This window comes from Mastigoproctus giganteus, chromosome 12 (genome assembly GCF_048544385.1).
Source record: "Mastigoproctus giganteus isolate SK-2022 chromosome 12, ASM4854438v1, whole genome shotgun sequence".
NCBI classification, from domain to species: Eukaryota; Metazoa; Arthropoda; class Arachnida; order Uropygi; family Thelyphonidae; genus Mastigoproctus; species Mastigoproctus giganteus.
The window spans coordinates 53,885,519-53,904,084 of record NC_143586.1 but is presented as its reverse complement, the minus strand read 5'-3'; the positions used below and the strand labels follow the sequence as shown (position 1 = coordinate 53,904,084).

Sequence of the window (18,566 nt, the reverse complement as noted above, 5' to 3'; positions counted from 1 at the left end):
TAAATAAATTTGATGAATTTGAAGTGCTGATCAAGACATAAAAGGCAGATATTGTTGGGATATCAGAGACATGGTGTCACACAGATATAAGCAGTACAGAATTGGAATTTGGGGAGTACAATGTATGCACAGAAAGGATAAACAGGGTAGGAAGGGAGGAGAGGCTATGCTGTTAGTTAAGAAAAAATCCAAGGAAGTGCATCCAGTTGACATGTGTGGACATTGCAATGTGGGGTCAGTTTGCTGTGAAATAAAAACTGGAAATGGGTAAATGAGAGTAGGAGTGTTGTAGGCCTAATGACTGATAAGTACAATGAACAATTGGTCATTTTTTTTTTTTTTTTTGACCTGGCTAGCCCCAGTCGGCACCAGTAAATCAGAATGTCTTGTAATGGGGGATTTTAACTTTCCAGATACTGACTGGAACTTATGGGTTGGTCACTTGCATGCTAACAAGACTTTTGTGGATTTATTAGAGGATTGTTTCTACAACAACATGTTCGAGGGGCAACCAGAGGGAGTAATACTCTTGATCTAATTATCAGCAGTAATGATTCATGCATGAGGAATTTGCAGATAAAGGAACAACTAGGTGACAGTGATCACAGTGTACTGTTGTCAGATTTACTTAAAGATGTAACTACCATCAAAGGTAAAGGGAAGGGTTTTTGTTTTCATAAAGGTGACTACAGTGGTCTCAGACAGTTTTTAAATTCTATACAGTGGAAACAACTGATGATGTTACAAACACCATATTCTAAATGCAGTAATGATTCATGTAACTACCATCAAGGGTAAAGATGTAAAAAAAGATGTAAAAGATGCAAAAAAGCCTTCAAGGAATTAATCTTGGAAGTAGGCTTTTCATACCAACCAAGAAATACTGTTCAAGATTTAGACCTAAATGGATGTCAGATGAATTAATGAGGATTGTAGCAGAGTAGAAAAATGTATGGGATGCATATAAATTATCACGCGACACAGAAGACTGTGGCAGATTTAAGCTAGTCTGTAGTCAAGTCACAAAGGAGGTTAGGCAGATTATGAGAAATCTTTGGCAAAGGATGCAAAGAAAAACAACAAAGACTTCTCTGTAAACACTAGAAGAAAGGGTTATTATTATTTATTTATTTGGTTTTTTTTTTTAGGAGCATTAGCAACTAAGGTCATATTGCTCCGGGAATATGCGGTGGTCATTTCCTGACCTTTCTGCACCCTCCGTATTTGGTGGTGATGGGCTCGAACCCTGGTCTAATCAAAAAGCGTGTGCTACGCACTGCTGCTCCTAGAAGAAAGGGGATGAATCAGATTGGTCCACTTGATGTTGGTGGTTTGACTGTTGATGATCCTGCTCAAGTAGCTGACAAGCTGAATGCGTATTTTGCATCTACATTCGCACATGAGGAATTCTGTAAGGAAGGGGAGAACAGAAGTTTACTAAACTGTAACAGGGAGCTAAACAATTTTGTAATAACGGAGAGCAAAAAGTAGAGGAGAAATTGTTGAAGTTAAACATAAAAAAGGCACCTGGGACAGATGGAATCTATCCAGTTATACTGAAGGAGGCAGCGAGGGAAGTAGGCAAACCCTTAGCCATAATTATAGAGCATCCTTAGATTCAAGGGAGGTCTCCATAGACTGGAGATGTGCAGATGTATCCTCAAAGGGGGGTTCAAAGGATTAATGCAGGATCACCTAGACAAGACTGCAGTAATAGTTCAGACACAGCATGGGTTTTTAAGGGGAAGTCTTGTCTGACCAATTTTATTGGACATTACGATGTGGTCCCAAAGGAACTGGTTGCTAAAAATAATTTTGATATCATATACTTGGATTTCAGGAAAGCTTTTAATACTTTTGCACATGGAAGACTGCTGTACAAATTGGAGTGGTATGGCATTAAGGGCAAGTTGCTGCAATGGACAAAGGGAGGGTTGAGTGGGTTTGGTTTTAGTTTTATTGGCGCATTAGCTACTAGGGCTATAATGCGCCCGGGTTGAGTGGGAGATGGCAGAGAGTGGTAATAAATAGACACTGCTCTATGTGGACTAATGTTATTAGTGGAGTCCCCCAGGTTTCGGCGTTGGGCCCAATGTTTTTTTGTATATTTATCAATGATATCGATGAAGGTATATCAGGCTTAACATCCAAGTTTGCAGATGATACAAAGGTTGGCAGGGTTGTTAATGATAGTAAAGACAGTATGCTACTGCAAGAGGATCTAGAAATGTTAGGCAGATGGGCTGAGAAGTGGCAACTGAAATTTAATATCGACAAATGCACAGTACTGCATATGGGTAGCAGTAACCCAAGTGAAAATGTAGTACCAACTGTGTGGTAGTACACTCAGGGAGGTGAAGAACGAAAAACACCAGTGGATAATTGTGAAGTTGGATATCTCTGAGCAGTACAGATGAGCTGCCAGAGCAAGTCATGGAGTTTTGTCAATGATATATAGGAATTTTGCTAGCAGACACAAGGAGGTGATTATACCTTTGTATAAGACAATGGTCAGGCCACACCTTGAGTACTTCATACAGGTCCTTAGGCCTCATTTTAAGAAGGATGTACAATTGCTAGAATGAGTACAGAGAAGGGCAACAAGATTGGTGAAAGGAATAAAGGAGTTCTCTTGCCAAGAGAGGCTTAAATTCTGCAAGTTGCAGCATCTGGAGACTAGGCGCCTGCGAGGTGATCTGATTGAGGTGTACAAGGCCTTGAATGATTTGAGCAGACTCAATGCTGATGAGATACTTCTGCTTGCTCAGATTAAGAACCTGAAGGGGCATAGATTCAAATTGAGGAAAGACAATTGTAGAATAGATGTGCAAAAGTTTGCCTTAGCCAGCGGGTAGTTGATTGCTGGAAGACTTCCACCTGTTGTTGTGGAAGGTGATAGATTAAATAAATTTAAGGCTGAACTAGACAAACATTTGGAGGGAGTGGATGGGTGAAATGGGAAGGAATTTTTTATTTTTTTTTATTTTTATTTGGCTGATGCTCTATAAGCTTGCTTTCTTGCATCATATGTCTCAACTAATGCATCACCCGAATGAGTAAATCCACTATACATTTAAAAATCTGAAACAATGCCAGGACAGCTGTTTTTAAACTTACTGCTTTTTTTTTTTTTTTTAATGAAAATCCCAAAAGAGAGGTATTAGAGCCTATAGTACTTAGTACCATGCATGGGTTGGAGATTGAGAACATGAAAGAAGATACTTATTGACATTCTGACTTGAAATTCTGTTGATTGTAATTATAAGGAAATAAGTATTAGGGAAGGTTGCTCCAGGAAACTCAAGTTGAATGAATAAATGAGGAAGAAAAAAAGTTGGTTCTGTGAGATTGAAGCTGGATAGTAAAAGGATGTTGAGTGATAACAGCATGCGTTTGGACTGCTTTGAATTGGATTTTTCTAGCGCATTAGCAGCAGTGGCTATTATGTGCCAAAACAAAGGTAAAAATTGATTCCAGTAACTTTGAAGAAGGTTATGTGGTCAGAAGATTACGAACAAGTTTAAAAGGCGGTATATATTCTAAAAATATGAAGCTTATTTTATATACATGTATATAAATTAGTAGGCTATAAAAAACTAAAAAGAACTGACACCTTATCATTGTCAGATAAAATCTGACTGAGTGTATAAGGCTCAGACAGATGGCTAAAAGTGGTAAAGTGCATATTATTAAAATCAGGGCACTCGATTAAAATACATTTCAGGGATAGAACTGCATCACAGGAGGGTCTGGGTCCTGCAGGTCCGAGCAAAAACAACTTCCTCCTTACGATTCCTGCGCAGACTAGACCACCACAGGTTAATCACAGGCTTTATCTGATGTAATTTATTTGTAGTCTGTCTACTACACAAATCCTGCCGTTGGGAGTGTATCTTTTGGTATATTATTTGCCTGTAGTCTGTATAGGGGACTGACAGGCAACAATTATCAGTGGGAATTGCTGATCTGGCTGCGGTGTCAGCCAAATCAGCAATTCCCACTAATAACTGACCACATTGGTATTCACTAATGTGGTCCAGGGCTAACTTAATAGCATGCAGCCCTGCAGTGAATATGATGCATTCAGGAAGAATCTGCTCTGATATGGTGGTGTCTGGAAAGACAGCAGCAGATCCTACATAAGATTCCGATTTCGAGTCATCTGTGTAAACTGGAGCGAAGTCAGAATGTTCAGCTTGGTGTGTTGAATAGAGCTGCAGGTAAACAGACAGAGTATCTGACTTTTCCAGTTTTTAAAGGATAAATTGGACTGATTTGAAAGAGAGAGCAGGAATTATAGATGCCAATTCAGAAGCATAGTGCCCATGAAAGTATCTATAGAAAAAGCATGCAGCAGAAACAGAACGTCTATGATACAGAGAGTGGAGAGACTCTGTTAGAGAGGAGTCATTAAATAACATAACAGCCCTCTTCTGAATGGAATCTAGAAGCCTGAGAGAGGTTTTGGGGGCACTGCCCCAGACGTGGAAACAAAATTCCATGGTAGGGCAGATTTGCGATTTGCACAGAGTGAACAGATGCTTGGAAGAAATGCAATGCTGAGAGCGAAAGATAAAACCCAGTTTTTTGATGCAGAGGAAGAAATATTTGCAATGTGCTTATGCCAAGAGAGGTTAGAAGTCAGAGTAATTCCCTAGAGATATATCATCTTGCCTAGAAATTGGCATGTCATTGAAGATAAGCAAAGAAGCAGAAGAATTCTTTTTGCAAGATATAAGGCAGGACTAAGTTTTAGAAGGATTGAAATCAACTAAGTTATCTTTTCACTGCTGGAGAATTACCTGGAGATCAGCATTTAAGGAATTCGTAGTGGAAATTAAAGCTGTTTTAGCAGGGCAAAGTTTCTCAAATATAGATAGGGGAAGAGAGTGGGAGAAAGAACTGAGCCTTGTAGAACACCAGCATTAATGGAAAAGTTAGAAGACAGAGCCATCTACCATCACCTGCAGTGAGCGGTCAGAGAGAAAACTGGATATCCAAACTGCAAAAAACAGTTGGGAAACCATACAATGGAAGCTTATTTAAAAGACCTTTATGCCAAACAAGATCGAAAGCCTTTGAAATGTCAAGAGCAACTGCTTGACTTTCACCAAACTTTTCCATTGAATTTGTAACATAATATATGGGTAGCTGTTGTTGTTATTTGGTTTTTAGGAGCATTAGCAACTAAGGCCATATTGCTCCGGGATATGTGGTGGTCATTCCCTGACTTTTCCGCATCCTCCGTATTTGGTTGCTCACGGGCTCGAACCCCGGTCTAATCAAGAAGCATATGCTACGCACTGCTGCTCCTGCCCACCTGGCTACGGAGGCGCCTTATATGGGTAGCATAAGCCAGAATATTACCAGTGGATCGGCACTGATGGAATCCATGACGGCAATCGTTGATCAGATGGAAGGTTTCTAGATAGCTTAAGAGTTGACAGTTAATTGATTTCTCCATTACTTTAAAAAGAGTAGAAGTAATTGCAATGGGATGATAATTGGATGGAAGGGATTTGCCACCCTTTTTTAGAAACTGGCTGGATATGAGCAAATTTCCAAGCAGAAGAAAAAACACCTTCGGAATAAGAAAGTGAAAAGAGGTGACACATGACAAGAGTAAGTTCAGGAGCACAGGTTTTGAGAACAAGTAGAGAAATACCATCAGGACCTGGAGCTTTCTTAGCATCAAGACTGTTCAAAATCCTTCTAACATCGTTTTGGCAGAAGACCACAGGAGGCACTGAATGGCACGTACTGGAAACAGTGGGAGGCGTTTTACCATCATTAATAAACAAGTTGTAAAAAAAATAGGATACTAGCAGGCCAGCTTTATCCTTGGCTGAAGTGGCAACTGAACCATTTGGTTTTGAGAGGTGGGCAAAAGTTGCAACCAATAGCTTTGGCAAGAGACCAGAATACTCGGCTACCATTTGGGAAAGAAGAAAGTTTTCTACTCAGCCTGTTCGAAATTAGTTTGGACTGATTGTAAACTGCTTTACAATTGTTGCAAGCTTTGGTGTAGGCAGAAAATGAACCTGGAGATTTGGATACAAGCCAATTACGATATGCAACATTCTTCTCTTAAACAGCCTTAGCACATTTATTGGAAAACCAATGTTTAGATAAAGGATAAGATTTTAAGGTGGTGTGGAATAAAGGATTCCATCCCTACAAGAATAATTTCTTGTTAAAGAAGAAAAGAAATCTCACAGATCATCTCACTGTGCATTCTTGTAATGCCAAATAACACGAGGTTGGGGATGGCCGTGAGAGAAAGGCTCCATTCTATTTTCTTATCTACTTTATACTTTTTTTTTTGGCCAATGTAGCAAAAGCCTGTGGCTTCCTTGCACTACAGTAGACTGTCGAAATAATGGCACCCCAAATAAAGAAACGTTCAAGCTAAAGGCACATTGAGATCAGTGCCAAAAAAAGAAAATGGCAAGTCATGTGATTACTGTATTCATTAAAGTTCATCATTTTGAAAGTGAATTCTGTACTAATATCACGGATTATATGCTGTTTTACAGTTATTTTAAACTAAAAACCCCTCATTATGGCTCCTAATGTTAATTAGGAGCCACAGTGAGGGATACAGCTATAAAACCTCATACAGAGAAAAAAGAAGAACAACGTTTAAGCTTAGTGACAAACTTGATATAATAAAAGAAAATAGATCAGGAGTAAGTAGGAGTGTATTAATGGCAGAATATAACGCTGAATTTGAATCGTCAACATGTTTATGTTTTTTGTGCAGTTAATAAAATTTCATTCTTATTCTCTCTATTTCTTATTTAGTCTCATTATTTTTGCATTAAATATATCAAAAATAAAACTTTCTAGATAATGGAAAAATCGAAATAACAGCATGTTGAATCCCCGAAGGTGCCATTATTCTGAAAGTCTAATGTATATGGCTAATATTAATGCTAATAACTAAAAAGTAATCATAGAAGCTACTAACTGTTTCATAACAACAAAGAGATACTATTCAAGGTTTACAACCTAAGTGAAGGTCAGATGAACTGATGAGACTAGTAGTAAAGAAGAAACATGAGACAATTATAAATTATCAAGGGATACAGACATCTACAAGAAGTATAAACAAGTCTGAAATCAAGTTACTAACTGGGTTAGGAAAGTCAAGGCAGATAATAAAAAGTCTTTGGCTAAGAATGCAAAGAAAAGCAGAAAAGAATTCTTGCTTATGGAAACACTAGAAGGAAAGAAAGGAATGGATCACAATGGCTTGCTAGATATGAATGGCAGAACTATTGATGATTCTATTCAGGTTGTTGATAAACTAAATAAATATTTTGTGTCTACACTTACCCAAGAAGTTTTTGGAGATGGTAATATCAAATGTAAAAAAAAGTTATAACAGGGATCTAAATGATTTTGTCATAGCTAGGAAGAAAGTGGAAGAAAAACTGAACTTAAAAGTAAGAAAGCCACTTGGGAATCTATCTAATTATATTAAAAGAAGAAGCAAAAAGAGGTAAGCAGGGCTTTGGCCACAATTATGAGAGCATACTTGGATTCAGGGGAAGTTCCTATAGACTGGAGATGAGCATATCTCTCTCCTCCCATTCAGAAGGGGAGGGACAAAGGGCAAAGTGAGTAATTATTGACCTGTAAGCTTGACTTCTTCAATTCCAAAGAAAATAAATTGAATTATTAGACACAACAGAGTCAGTGATTAAACAAGTATTGCACAAGCATCGTGACAGGAATGGAGTTATACTGAAACCACTGCATGCATGCATTTGTTAAGGAGAGATCTTCTGACCAAAATCTGATTACCAATTATAATACAGTAACAAAGGAATTGGATGCAAAAAATAATTTTGGTATCATACACTTAGATTTACACTGTTCCACATGAAAGACTACTATACAAAGTAGATTGAGTAGTGCTTTGACAGGTTCATAGGTCAGCTCATGGTGTTTGTCAATGATATACAGATTTTACCAGAAGGAACAAGGAAGCGATTATTGCATGGTGTAAGGCAATGGTCAGGTCATACTTTGAATACTACATACAGGTCTGGAAGCATCACTTTAAGAAGCAAGGTGGATCTCCTCTATTCATTAGAGAGAAAAGGATCCAGATTAGTTGAGGACAGAAGGGTACTCTTACTACAAAAGACTGAAGTTCTGCAAATTGTATTGCTTGGAAAGTAGGCACCAGCACAGAGATCTGATTAAATTATTCAAGGCTTTTGATAGACTGAGTAAGCTATATATGCTGATGGCATCCTTAATCTTTCTCAAATAATATACATAAGGGGCCACCTGAAAAAGGATGGCTGCAGGATAGAAGCATGAAAATTTGATTTCAGCCAGAGCCTGACTATTGGAATGAATTACGATTTGCTGTCATGGAAGTAGATAGTTTGAATAAATTTAAAAGAGAAATTATTAGAAACAACATATATAGAGTATATTAATATTTTATATAAGCTTGCTTTCATGAATATCAATTATACTCTAATACAGAGAATAATTAATAATCTATATTAGTTTACTTCCTTACATAATTTGCCACTACTAATACTAAGACTACTCTCACTAAGCAGTTTAAACTTTTTCAGCAACAAAAAAAAAAAAAAAAAAAACTCCTCCCACTTTTCCTAATTTTGAAAATGCCAAATAACTAGCTATTTTATAAATTAGGTTCCAACTTTAGAAAAACGATTTATTTATTATGCCAATACAAACTTACCACTTGGTTCTGACTGTTCAACAACAATTTCTTCTTCATCTACCTCCTGAATTACAAGTTTTGGTGGCTCACTTGCATCATAGTCAATTGACTGTTCTTCAATCACATATTCTGGACTTGTTTCTATATCTAGTTCAGGCTACAAATAAATTTAAAAAAAGTACAGATAATGTGTTCTGACTATTGTTAAGGGATGACTCTCACTCCTTTACAATATGAGATGATGTCAGTGCAAATTATATCATGTTGATGAAAAAAAAGTGCAAGGGAAAGTTGGATATAAGGCAAAAGATTTCTATTATTTTTACAAGAAAAATTTTCTTATGTTCAGTAGTAACATGTAGAGAATCATTGAACTAGTCTCCTTAAAATATTAATTAATACTCTTTATTTGAATTTGAGACAAACAAATACCATCATGTCAGATTTCAGAGATTTTACAGAAAATCTCTGAAATAAAAGATTAAAGAAGCAATGAAGACTAATGGAGCTTAATTTGAGAAATGACTATATACACTTTTTTTTAGGAATATACAATAACTAAAATTGCTAAAGAATGCATAACAGCTTAAATCACTGTAAGATGATGAGGATCCTCAGATACTACAAAAAAGATACACAGGCACCCCCGTATAACACGGTACTTCTACAACACGGTTTCGCTCTAACATTATTGATAAATTGCAATCCTCGCACAACGGTACTTATATAACACAGAGAATTTCGGCAAACCTCGCATAACAGGGTATTTTTGAGCTTTTGTGCGGGGAAAACCCTGCTATTAGGTTGGATGTAATTTTTCAACGTTTCCACTCTTTTTGAATCCCTGCTGTTGACTCGCTAGTCAAAAAAAATTGAGAAATACCTGTATTTTATTATTTTGTTGAGAAATCTCCGCATTATGTTCTGTGCTATTGAACTTGTGGAAAAATATAGATTTCAAAGTTTTATTACTACTGGATAAGACGCCAGGCCATCTAAAAGATTTAAGTCACCCAAATGTTGAAGTTATGTTTCTACCACCACAGTTGTACTAGGTTAATACAGCTTCTTTCATTCAGCTATTAGATCAAGGCATTATATCCACCTTTAAAACTCATTACATCAGAAAATCGTTACAATGGATTTTGGAAAAAATTGATTCCAAATCTATTGAAGCAATGGAGGCATGGAAATATTTCTCAATTGTGGACTGTATCAGAATCATAGCTTTATCACAGAAAGAAGTAAAACCGTCAATGTTAAATGCGTGTGGAAAAGTGTATGGCCAGAGTCAGTTCATTCATGAAAATAGTCAAACTGGCAGAAAACAGAATCAGTTGTTGTTGTTTTATGGGTGTTTAATGGCGCATAAGTTACACTGGCTATAGTGCGCCTGTCCATAGAGATGTATTAGGAAAAAATTCAGAATTGAAGGCATTTGAATGTCATTTTAGAAACTATTCGGAAGTGATGATAAATTCAAATTTTTTTTTTCAGAAAACAGAAAAGTTCATTAATGTTTGCTTTGTCGCCTATAATATGCTCTAGTGATATTGGTTCTTGCAGTTTATTCAGAGAAAGCAGGACCGATGTTCTGTTCTGGTTATATTGAGGACAGTCAACAAGAATATGCTTGATTGTTAGATGTACTGAGCAGTGTGGACACTGAGGAGCATCATCACCTGTGAGTAGATGGAGGTGGTTCGGATGAGTATGTCCTATTCTTGCCTGTGCAAGTACCACTTCTTCCCTTCTAGTTGATTGGATGCTTGAGTGTCAAAATTTTGGTTCCTGTTTCAAATGGAAAAATTTGTTATTACTCTGGATGTGCCATAGTTCTTTTCACTGTTCGAGGCATGCTGCTTTTATGATGATATCATGGTCAGAAGCTGAAATATGGACGGAGGTCAAATCTAATGTGGAGGGATTTTTTGCCGATATATCCACCAGTTCATTCTCCTTTATCCCTGAATGTGCTGGAATCCAACAAAAGTTCATTAATTGTTGACGTTCAATTTTCAAGAGCAAGTTCCTGATTTGGTTTAAAATAGGGTGATCCACATAGGAGGTATTTTGCATTACTCTAATTGAGCTGAGAGAGTCTGTGTAAATTAAGTATTTTGAAGATGGATGAAGATTCAAATTTTCTAGTGCTAATTTTATTCCATGTAGTTCTGCAGAAAAGTTGCTATACTCACATGGAAGGGAAGCTGAAATAATAGTGGAGGGAAACACTGCTGTTGCTCCAACGGCTGATTGAGATTTGGACCCATCGGTATATATTGGCAGGAAATCAACATGGCTCTTAATATGACTTGCATGGAGTTGTTTCAGGTTGAGAGTCGGTAGAAGATTCTTACCCCATTGAAGAAAATAAGCATCAAAGTTCAGTTGAGGAGGGGAAATCTAAGGTGGATGAAAGTAATTCATTACTTGTTGACTATTGTGAAGAGGAACTTTCCAACTCTGTGATATTTCAAAAAGCCGTAGGCCTGCTGGCCTTATTTTATTAGGTTTATTTCTGTATAGATTAAGTAGTTGAGGATTGAAGAGGTATGAGTGAATAGGATGGAAACAGCAACCTTTTATTTTGGCTGCATACTTCAGTAGTAACATTTTCCTGTGGAGGTGCAAAGGGGGTTTGTGAGCTTCGATATATAGACTGGGAGTTGGAGATGTCCTGTAGGCTCCAAGTGCAATCTGTAATGCACTGTGTTGTACTAGATCCAGCCAGCATAGTACACTCTTTCGGGCAGAATCATAGACTGGAGCACCATAATCCAAACGAGATCTAATCAATGCTCTATATAGTTGAAGCAACGAGGTACGATCTGCTCCCCAAGACAGGGCAGATAAAGCTCTTAGCATGTTGAGCTTTTTGGGACAGGTATTACGTACAAATTTAATATGTTCAAGGAAGTTTAAGTTCTTGTCAAGGGTTAATCCCAAGGATCTAATGTTGTTGACAATCAGAATGGTAAAGTCTGACATGTGAAGTTCCAGATCTGTATGTAATTTGCATTTATTGTAAAAGTGTATAGCAACAGTTTTCTGTTGTGAAAGACAACAGCCATTGAGCACTGCCCACTTTTGTATTTTATTTAGTGATATCTGCAATTGACATTCAATAGATCTCATGTTCTGAGAATGGCAAGAAAGAGAGAGATCGTCAGCATAAAGGTAAGCCTCAACAGTATTTGGAAGTTCTTTAGTAATGGAGTCAATTCTAAAGACAAAAAGTGTTGAACTCAGTACAGACCCTTGCAGAACTCCTTCTTCCTGCAAGAATGTCGTAGAAAGGGAGTTAAAATATCGTACTTGATAGGAACAAACTCCATAAAAAGTTCTTAATGAATATAGGCAGGTTGCCTTGTAAACCAAGGGTATGTAGATCTCTAAGAATGCCATGATGCCAGGTGGTATCAAATGCTTTCTCTATGTCAATGAAGACCATAACAGGGTGTTCATTTCTCACAAAGGCATTGCAAACTGTGGACTCTGCTTTGATCATAAGATCTAAGGCAGACCTGTTTTGGCGAAAGCCATGTTGATTATTACTCATTAGATTTTGGTCTTCAATTATCCAAACGAGTCGTCTGTGGATCATTTTCTCAAGGATTTTACCGAAGCAACTGGAAAGGGAAATTGGCCGGTAACTAAAAGGACTGGAGGGATCTTTACCGTGTTTCAAAAAGGCCAAAACTGTGGCATGGTGCCAAGATGTAGAATAGATGTTTTCCAGAAATATTCGATTATAAAATAAGAGCAGTAGTTGTAAATGTTTATCATCAAGGTGCTGTAACATGATGTAATATATTTCATTGTGCCCTGCTGCGCTGTTGTGTGTTTTTCTAATGGCTTGTAGAAGTACCAAATACTGAAGAGGTTGGTTATATGGTAAGATTAGAGAGGTGTGAAAGTTGATGAGTCGCGATTCAGTGATGTTCTTAATTTTCTGGAATTCCAGCAAATAGCTTGATGCTGATGAAACTTGGGCAAAGGTTTTTCCCAAGGCATTTGCCACATCTAGAGGAGCAGAGAGTTCTTGCCTATTCCACGAAAGAATTGTGGTAGATATGGTTGGAAACTTGCCAGAAAGCTGCCTAATTTTCTTCCATATTAATCTGGAATCAGTGTTTCTGTTTACAGTGGATGCAAATTGAGTCGAGGAATTTTTCTTGGCTTGTCTTTGAATGAAACGAGCTTTTGCCCTTCGTTTCTTATAGTTGATGAGATTAGCTGTGGTTGGGGATCGTCTGAATAAATTCCACGCTTTATTTTTTTCCCTCTGTTTTCATGCATTCATCATTCCACCAGTAATTAAAATGATTCCAGGGCACGGGATTCGTCAATGGAATTGAGTTTTTAGCAGCTGATAGCAATTGGGATGTGATATATTCTGTCACTTCATCGTAATCGTATAATTTCCTCATTCAGTGTAATTGCTGACTGAAATTTCACCCAGTTGGCTCGAGAGAATTTCCATTTTCTGTAAGGTTTTGGTAAAGGTGGTTGTGTAGTGAGCAGATTACATATAATTGGAAAATGGTCACTGCGCATAGGATCATTCATAACAAACCATTCCATGACTGGAAACAGTATCGGGGAACAAATTGGGAGATCAATTGCAGAAGTTTGTCCAGTTGATAATTTTATATAAGTAGGTCCACCAGTATTAAGGATGGTAAGGTTTTGTTTATCCAGAAGGGTTTCAATTAGTCGGCCATATCTATCTAATTTAGAAGATTCCCATAAGGGGTGGTGGCTATTGAAATCTCCCAACAGACAGACAGGGGGAGATAATTGCATTATAAGATCTTCATAAGTAATTGCATTATAAGATCAGAAGAAAATGTGCCAAGATAATGCGACCTACAATAACCAAGCAATGGAAATGCCTTTCACCAGGGAGAAGCTAACTGCAGCAGCAGCATCAACTATCAGAGGAAATAAATGCCCAGGGCAAGACCTGCTAGAACCAGAAATTGTTAAAAAGACAGTGGAACATGCCCCTGACCTGATGCTAAATCTTTACAACAAATGCCTCCAGGCAGGAGCCTTTCCAACATCTTGGAAGGTTGCCAATGTCAAATTTATCCTAAAAAATCCTTCCAAGTTGCCTATCCTCCCAGACACTTACAGGCCTATAGTCTTGCTCCCCGTGGTCAGCAAGCTGTTCGAGCGCCTATTACATGCTCGTCTCCAACATCACTACAATACTGCAGGACTAACAACGCCCAACCAGTTCGGCTTTCGACAGGATCATTCTGCCATAGATGCCCACCAGCACCTCCTGGGGAAAGTGGAGAACTGCAACAGAAAATACTTCTTGGTGATCTCTATGGACTTCGCTGGGGCGTTCGACACACTTTGGTGGCCGAGCGTCCTGGCCAGACTTAGAGCGACAAATAACTGAAGCTTTCAAAGGCTTCTGCCTTCTTTCTCAACAGTGCACTGTTGAGAAAGAAGGCAGAAGCCTTCGAAAGCTTCAGTTATTTTCTCTCTTAATTCAGTATTTTATTTTATTATCAGTAACATTTTATTTGTATAATGACATTTATTTTGTTTGATCTACTGTAAATTTATTGTAAATTTAAATATAAAGCTTTTTAAGATTTAGGTTTTCGTTTTTACTTCAATGGTTGGTGAGAAACACTAAAAATCACAGTATGTTGGGAAATGACTTGAAGTAAAGGGAATATCCTAGATCTGGTTCTCACTATAGCTGAACTGTATCAACAACTTGAGAGTGGGGGGGGGACAATATCAGGCAGTGACCACAATACCATAAAATGGGTTGTATCTAAAGAAACCTATGTGGTCAAAGGTTAAGGCAAGAGATTCAATTTTAAGAGGGGATTTTAATGGAATGAGATATTTTTTGGGCTTGATGAACTAAAGTAACTACTTATATGTCAGATACAAATATTCCATGGTTAATATTCTTGGAATTTATCCAGAAAGCCACAAACATACTCATACCAATGTAAAGTTCTGTAAACATAATATACAAAAATGGATGATATAGTTTGACTGAGTAAAAGAAACAAACATAGGATGGGTACAGACAATCATGTGATTCTGAATAGTATCAGCATTATAATAGAATAAGTAACAAAACCACTGATGGAGTAAGAAGTGAAAACTGACTACAAAAATGCAATAGCTAAGAATGGGGATAGGGAGTCCTCATATGTGAATATGAAAAAGAAGAGGAAATCAAATTATTAATAGGTCCCTTAATTGATTGCAGTGGAAGTTCAATAGAAAGAGCAAAAGAAATGGCAGATGAATTGAATATACACTTTTCAATGATATTTACAGTCAAAAGCAACTCAACACTCTAAGGAATGTTAAAATAAGTGATATAATGATCTCTGAAAAGCATTTGTCAAACTGTTGGGAATGTTAATGAGAGCATCATTAGACAATAGGAAGATCCCTTGGGCGGAAGAAGTGCTAATAAATGTCACTCTAGCCCATAAGGGTGGTGCTAAAGAGGAGTTGGGTAACTATAGGCCGAAGAGTTTAACTTCTACGGTAGAGAAGATAACGAGGTCTATGGTTAAGGATGCAATTCAAGACAAGAATGATATACTGAATAGACTCCGGCATGAGTTCATTAAAAGGAGGTCGTGCTTGACCAATCTGGTAAATTATTTCGATATAGTCATTAAACAGCTGGATACAGGTAACCAGCTGTTTAATGACATCATATATGACATATATCCAGTTACTGGTAAGAGCCTATTCTGGATTGCAACCTGGCTAAAAGACAGGCAACTTCACTTGGCCTTCAGGGTGAATCAGCATAACAAGTGGGGTTCCTCAGGGATTGATGTTTGATCTCCACCTATTTCTAATTGTCATAAATGATACTGACAAGTGTATCTAAAAGATGTTAGTGTCTGCTGATGATTTGAAGGTTGGAAGGGTGGTTAATAATTAGAATCAAGCTATGCCAATTCAAAAACACTTGGATCAGTTGCACATATGGTCCAAAAAATAGTAAATAAAGTTCAATGCTTCTAAATATAGGGTTATGCATTTGGTAACCATAAATCCTGGAACTACATGATATAGGCTAGGGGCAAGAGTGGTTCAAGACAAAAAAGACAGGTGTTATGAGTCAATTTAACATTTAATTTTTCCATACATTGTAAAAGGGCAGCTAGGAAGGTACATGGTATCCTGTCCATGATTTACAGGCCTTTTATAGGGAGAAGGATATCATTACTGTCAAACACTAGGATAAACTGCTTTCCAATGTGGAAGAAGAAGCAGTGAATCCGGCTAACTTCAAAGCAGACTTGGAGGATTACCTTATGAGAATAGGAATAATATGAATATTCTATTTTGTTTTACATTATTTTTATTATATTACTTTATATAATTTAAATCATTTATATTTACTGTTTTTTTATTTATTTATTTATTTATTTATTATATTTCCCACAGAATTTAATAAAATTCTTTTCATATCTCATCTGAGCTAGTCATACATAACATAATAGATAAAGTGTCCGTGTAAACAAATAATCTAGTAAAATTGAACATATTGGATGCAGGGAACATTTTCCAAATTCAGTACTCAGAAAACAAAATTCTAAATAATTTCATGTGGAATTTAGCTATTAACAGTATTTTTTTAACAAATAAAATGGGGTTCTTGATTTTACTACATCCTATATGAGTTGGTGGGTTTAGTATTCCCAAATATTAAATGTTAAAAAGTTTACCGGTGAAGCAGGTTCTTGTGCATCTTCACTTCTTTCTTCAGTTTCTTGAGAAATTATTTCCTCATTTAATTCATGCCGTTTATCTAGCCAATCTTCTAAAATATCTACGGTTTCTAGAATTAATTAACACAGCATATTAGAAATTTTCAAATTTTAAAGAAAAATTAATCAAGAAATAAAAAAAATTGTATTTTAATAATGCTATTGATCTTTATAAATTATTTCAGACTGCAAGCTAAAAAAGGTCTTTTTTTATAAGTTTTGCTGAGGCAACTAAAGGCATAAGGTATCAAATACATGTAATTGTAAAATAACTTATTTTAACTTTATAAAACATAAATAACTAGTATATTAGTACTTCTTATACTACTGTACAAACTGGAGCAATGTGGCATTAAAGGCAAGTTACTGCTATGGATAAAAGGTTAGTTGTGTGAGAGAAGACAGAGTGGTTATCAATGGGCAGAGTCTCTTTGGGCTAATGTTACTAGTGGAGTCCCCCAGGGTTCAGCATTGTGCCATTCTTGTTTTTAATATTTATTAATGATATCGATGAAGGTATATCAGACTTAATGTCTAAGTTTGCAGATGATATAAAAGTTGGCAGGGTGGTTAAGGACAGTAATCAGGGTGAGCTGCAACAAGTTCTTTAAAAATTAGACAGATGGGCTGAAAATTAGCACTTAGAGTCAAACAGTGACAAATGCAAGGTACTCATTATGGATAGCAGTAATCCCAGATTAACATACCAACTGTGTGGTACTACACTCAGGTTATTGAGTAAATAATTAAGTTTATCATTAAGTTTATCATTTGGTACTACACTCAGGTTATTGAGTGTAGTACCACAGAGCAGTGCAGACAGGCTGCCAGGACAACACACACGGGGTTTTGTCAATAATATACAGAAACTTTGCTAGCAGGGATAAAAAAAAAAAAAAAAAACTACAGCCATTATCAACCCACTGCAGGATGGAAGCCTCCTCAACAATTCATGCTGAGGGAAATGGATCATAATCTGCCATGCTGGTCCAGTGCAGGTTGGCAGATCGACCGTATTTAGAAGTCAGGGGCTTGAACCCCAGTCTACTCAAAGAGCGTGTGCTACTGCACTCCCGCTCCTGACCACTCGGCTATGTAGGCCTTATCCCTAGCAGGGATAAGGAGGTGATTATCCCTTTGTACAAGGCCATGGTTAGGTCACATCTTGAGTACTGTATACAGGTCTGAAGGCCTCACTTTAGGAAGGATGTAGATCTGCTGGAACCAGTGTAAAGAAGGGAAACCAGATTGGTGAAGGGAACAAAAAGGGTGCTCTCAAACAAGAAAACCTTCAGTTCTGCAAATTGCAGCATCTGGAGTCTAGGCACCTGTGGAAAGATCTGATCGAAATGTTTAAGGACTTAAATGAATTGAGTAAGCTAAATGTTGATGTCATCCTTCCTCTTGCTGAGACTACATCAGGGGCATAAATTCGAATTGAAGAAGGATGGTTGCAGGCTAGATGTGCAGAAGTTTGCCTTCAGCCAGTAGGCGGTTCCTTGTTAGAACAAACTTCTATTTTGTGGAAGTGGGTGGTTTGAATAAATTCAAAGAAGAATTAGACAAATTCTTGATGGGCACGGTTGGGTAAAGTGTGTAGGGTTTTTTTTTTTTTTTTTGACATGTTTTATAAGCTTGCTTTCTTGCATCGTTTGCCACTACTAATACTAACTTCCAGGATTTAAGAATATGCACCCATTTTTGCAAATTGCAAATTAATAGCAAGTACAGGAACCCCTCGATTAGCACGATTAATTGGTTCCGGGGAAATGGCGCACTATGCGAAATCGCGCTAATCGAAGTTAATAATCAATACAAAATAGCCTAATTCGTTCCAAGACCTACAACATACCAATCAATATTTTTAAAAATAAGTTTTTTATGGCAATTTAATGTACAGTAGTATAAAAGCAAAGGATAATTATAAATATCTGCAGTACAGTAATAAAAAGTTTATTGAAATTAAAAAATTACAATATATAACTCACTTTATTTCTTTGTAAAATATTTCAAAAGGCTGGTTTGCGCAGACTTTTCTTTCTTCCTTTCATCATAAATTTGCTTGTATGGAT

The 18,566-nt window shown here is 37.0% G+C and overlaps 1 protein-coding gene across 6 annotated transcripts in view; it reads right to left on the bottom strand.

Moving 5' to 3' along the window:
* Nucleotides 1-18,566, bottom strand: part of Asph (Aspartyl beta-hydroxylase) — a 265,429-nt gene that overhangs the window by 164,126 nt on the left and 82,737 nt on the right. For all 6 annotated transcript variants that reach the window (XR_016547704.1, XM_090386374.1, XM_090386376.1 and 3 more), the window contains exons 4-5: nt 16,453-16,565; nt 8,732-8,870 (exon numbers count right to left, since the gene is read on the bottom strand). Coding sequence is in view for 5 of the 6 variants with exons in the window: in XM_090386374.1 (XP_090242500.1) it covers nt 8,732-8,870; nt 16,453-16,565 (252 nt within the window). In the remaining variant the exon portion in view is untranslated. The remainder of the gene's footprint in view (nt 1-8,731; nt 8,871-16,452; nt 16,566-18,566) is intronic.